The sequence below is a fragment of the Limulus polyphemus genome, unplaced genomic scaffold (genome assembly GCF_000517525.1).
Source record: "Limulus polyphemus unplaced genomic scaffold, Limulus_polyphemus-2.1.2 Scaffold2322, whole genome shotgun sequence".
NCBI classification, from domain to species: domain Eukaryota; kingdom Metazoa; phylum Arthropoda; class Merostomata; order Xiphosura; family Limulidae; genus Limulus; species Limulus polyphemus.
Genome location: NW_013667932.1, coordinates 66,947 through 71,229, shown reverse-complemented (window position 1 = coordinate 71,229; position 4,283 = coordinate 66,947). Strand labels below are relative to the sequence as shown.

Genomic DNA, 4,283 nt, shown 5'->3' with positions numbered 1-4,283 from the left:
CCTAAGTTGTCATATCAATGGGAAGGCCCATATGACATAGTGGATCGTCTCTCAGACACGACTTTCTGAATAAAATGTGGTCGGCGAGGTAAGCCAAAGGTGGTGCATACCAACAGGCTTTGGCGTTATCACAATCCAGGACATTTCAGCTGGAACGAAGTGAACAATGGAACAAATGATACTGCTGAAGACGTGTCACTTAAAAAAGCCACTGTCAAAGAAACTCTACCTGGTTTTGAGAAGGGAAACAGTGAAGCCCTTAATGAAGTTACTACATTGATGTGACTGTTACTGATAATAGGACATTTCCTGATGGAACAGATGAACCCCACGTGAAGCAGAAGCCAACGAGACGGAGACCAGTACGGAAGAAGATACGTCCCGTAAAATTCAAACCAACACTTTATAAAAGGTATGTTGACGATACATTTCTCCTCTTTAGAAGCCATAATCACACAAAATTAAAATTCAGCAAAGTCTCTTATCTCAGCTGGACAGGTGTCTAGCCAGGAACGTTTATAATGGGAAAGAAATATGTTGCCAAGGGTTGGTCCTAAAGGTAACCCCAAAGCCACGCCATCTATTTGGTCATATAATTGACCGTTGACCTGTTGTATGATTTCTATGTTTAAAATATCTTAACTTTCATACTGGATTGGGGTGCATATTGAAATACAGGTTTAAAACTTTGTTTATACAATGTGGTAAAGCTCTGTATGTTAAAGATAGATATGTTAATAATAGATAACCTCAGTGTCTGAAGGAAGATATGTTGATAACAGATAACCTCAGTGTCTGAAGCTAGATATGTTGATAACGGATAACCTCAGTGTTTGAAGGTAGATATGTTGATAACAGATGACCTCACTGTTTGAAGCTAGATATAATGATAACAGATGACCTCAGTGTCTGAAGCTAGATATGTTGATAATGGATTACCTCAGTGTCTGAAGTTAGATATTTTGATAACGGATAACCTCAGTGTCGGAAGGTAGATATGTCGATAACAGATAACCTCAGTGTCTGAAGCTAGATATATTGATAACAGATGACCTCAGTGTCTGAAGCTAGATATGTTGATAACGAATAACCTCAGTGTCTGCAGGTAAATATGTTGATAATGGATAACCTCACTGTTTGAAGGTAGATATGTTGATAACGGATAACCTCACTGTTTGAAGGTAGATATGTTGATAACAGATAACCTCAGTGTCTGAAGGTAGATATGTTGATAACAGATGACCTCACTGTTTGAAGGTAGATATGTTGATAACAGATTACCTCAGTGTTTGAAGGTAGATATGTTGATAATGAATAACCTCAGTGTCTGAAGGTAGATATGTTGATAACAGATAACCTCAGTGTCTGAAGGTAGATATGTTGATAACAGATGACATCACTGTCTGAAGGTAGATATGTAGAGAACAGATAACCTCAGTGTCTGAAGGTAGATATGTTGATAACAGATGACCTCAGTGTCTGAAGGTAGATATTTTGATAATGAATAACCTCAGTGTATGAAGGTAGATATGTTGATAACAGATAACCTCAGTGTCTGAAGGTAGATATGTAGATAACAGATAACCTCAGTGTCTGAAGGTAGATATGTTGATAACAGATGACATCACTGTTTGAAGGTAGATATTTTGATAACAGATAACCTCAGTGTCTGAAGGTAAATATGTTGATAATGGATTACTTCAGTGTCTGAAGGTAGATATTTTGATAACGGATAACCTCAGTGTCTGAAGCTAGATATTTTGATAACGGATAACCTCAGTGTCTGCAGGTAAATATGTTGATAATGGATAACCTCAGTGTCTGAAGCTAAATATGTAAATAACAGATAACCTCAGTGTCTGAAGGTAGATATTTTGATAACGGATAACCTCAGTGTCTGAAGGTAGATATGTTGATAACAGATGACCTCAGTGTTTGAAGGTAGATGTGTTGATAACGAATAACCTCAGTGTCTGAAGGTAGATAACTATCTAGTATTTCCAACCAGAAGAGCACTTTATATGACAAATGGGCTAAACAGCTAGATCAATGACCCCTTAAACTTTATGAAAATAGCCATCCCTAACTTGTAACTGCTGGATAGAGGTAGAGTAACAACTCAGTAGCAACCTCTGTCTATGCAGTTAAAATTATCCTATTTGCCAGTTTATAAGACAACCCTGAATTTTTTTGAGCGAATTAAATATATTTCTTTGAGGTTTGGTATATAGGAGGACCTCTATTGTCAAGCAAGTCTAAGATGTTACTTTTGTACACAGTTTCTTAAAACTTATTTTCAAACTGTGCTAACTTGTGCTCTGAGGTAATCAATAGAACCACAAGTTTTTTTTTTAATATCTTAAAATGCCACAGACAGCTCAATGAAGCAAAACTTAAGTCACAAACATGTAATAAACAACTTTATCAAATTTTCATCACAGTTGAACTCATTTTCTATTACACAAAAATACTACACCTTAAGATTTAGTGATCTACTATACAAATAGGTTTTCAAAATTAGTGTATGTTACAGAAACTAACTTTTTTGATCTAGTATTAGCAATATTTTAGTATGACGGATGAGATTAATACAATTCAAACCAAAAATGTCTTGATGAATTGTAACTATCATGAGACATAAATAACTTCTAGTTATGAAGAATCGAGACAAATGATATAATTAGAAATATGTCATTGTAATGCAGTAGGTGGCAAAATATCAACAGACTTACTCAAAAAAATTTAACAAAAGTAAAAGAAACAATGTAGTTTTGGTTAAATATACTATTAACCAGAGAGTTCCTACTGGAACTATCTTTGAACCTGTGTGTAAAACGAGGGGTAAAATCAGGCATTTTTTTAACAGTTGAAAGTATTATCTTATCTGCCAGCAAACATGATAACCAAATGGGAGAAATGCCCCAGTTATTACACCTCCACAGCTAAATGTACCAAACATATTCAGCAGAATATTGTGGACTCAGATCTCAGACCTTCTAATCCAAAGCCCTGCATATTAACCACTAGGCCATGCCTGAAATATAAAAACAAATATATTCAACAACCTTTTCTCAACAGAAAAATATTTATTTTATTATGAATTAGTGCACTTGACATATCTGTAGTCAAAATTACACATTGAAAACAATATAATGACCTCAACTTTTATAAACATTTCAGCAATAAGAAATGGTTCACTTAACAAAGATGAATAATATTATTTTACTATTGTGAAACATGTTAATTAAAAATAAGATAGTCCTCTCACCTCATTTGGTATTGGATGACAAAGTGACCTTGGAAGCTCAAGAATATGCAGGGTACCAGCACTATCTCCAACTGCTACAAGATATTGCTTTTCTACAAAAAAGTACTATGGGTTAGTACTAAGCTATACCAGCACGATCTCCAACTGCTACAAGATATTGCTTTTCTACAGAAAATACTACAGGTTATTACTAAGCTAAGTTAAACTTAATTAAGTATTTACTTCACAAAGTAGTTCTTTTTGATTTAGCAAGCAAGATATATTTGATCATAAATAAAAAAAATAAACATCCACAAGCATCCATGGAAGCATCATCAGTGACACAACATCATACACAATTGTTATTAATTTTTAAAGATTTAATTTCAATCACGCAAATTCAAACTTGTAAAATATTGAAATAAACAGTACTCATTTATGTATTAAAAAATAAGTTAATTTTTTTAAATATTTCCTAAAACCACTTGTAATAAACATAGTACCAGCCACATTGTATGTTTAATGTATGGAAGAAGGTGTCAAATCCAGCAAAGTGGGAGTTTAATGTATGAAAGAACAGTAGATATAATACCTACCACATCAAATAGGTTTCAACAGTTAGAACAGAAGATATAATACCTACCACATCAACTAGGTTTCAACAGTTGGAACAGTAGATATAATACCTACCACATCAAATAGGTTTCAACTGTTAGAACAGTAGATATAATACCTACCACATCAACTGGGTTTCAACAGTTAGAACAGTAGATATAATACCTACCACATCAAATAGGTTTCAACAGTTAGAACAGTAGATATAATACCTACCACATCAACTGGGTTTCAACAGTTAGAACAGTAGATATAATACCTACCACATTAAATAGGTTTCAACAGTTAGAACATTAGACATAATACCTACCACATCAACTAGGTTTCAACAGTTAGAACAGTAGATATAATACCTACCACATCAACTGGGTTTCAACAGTTAGAACAGTAGATATAATACCTACCACATCAACTGGGTTTC

The 4,283-nt window shown here is 34.1% G+C and overlaps 1 protein-coding gene across 4 annotated transcripts in view; it reads right to left on the bottom strand.

Annotated features, from left to right (window-relative positions):
- The window catches only part of LOC106466613 (WD repeat-containing protein 63-like), a 77,753-nt gene that overhangs the window by 7,136 nt on the left and 66,334 nt on the right, over positions 1-4,283 (bottom strand). For 3 of the 4 annotated variants that reach the window (XM_022394649.1, XM_022394648.1, XM_022394650.1), the window contains exon 18: positions 3,269-3,360. In XM_022394649.1, the coding sequence (XP_022250357.1) occupies positions 3,343-3,360 (18 nt within the window). In that variant the 3' untranslated portion in view covers positions 3,269-3,342. Of the gene's footprint in view, positions 1-3,268; positions 3,361-4,283 lie in introns of those variants that run through there. The other variant, XM_022394651.1, reaches the window with a different exon arrangement.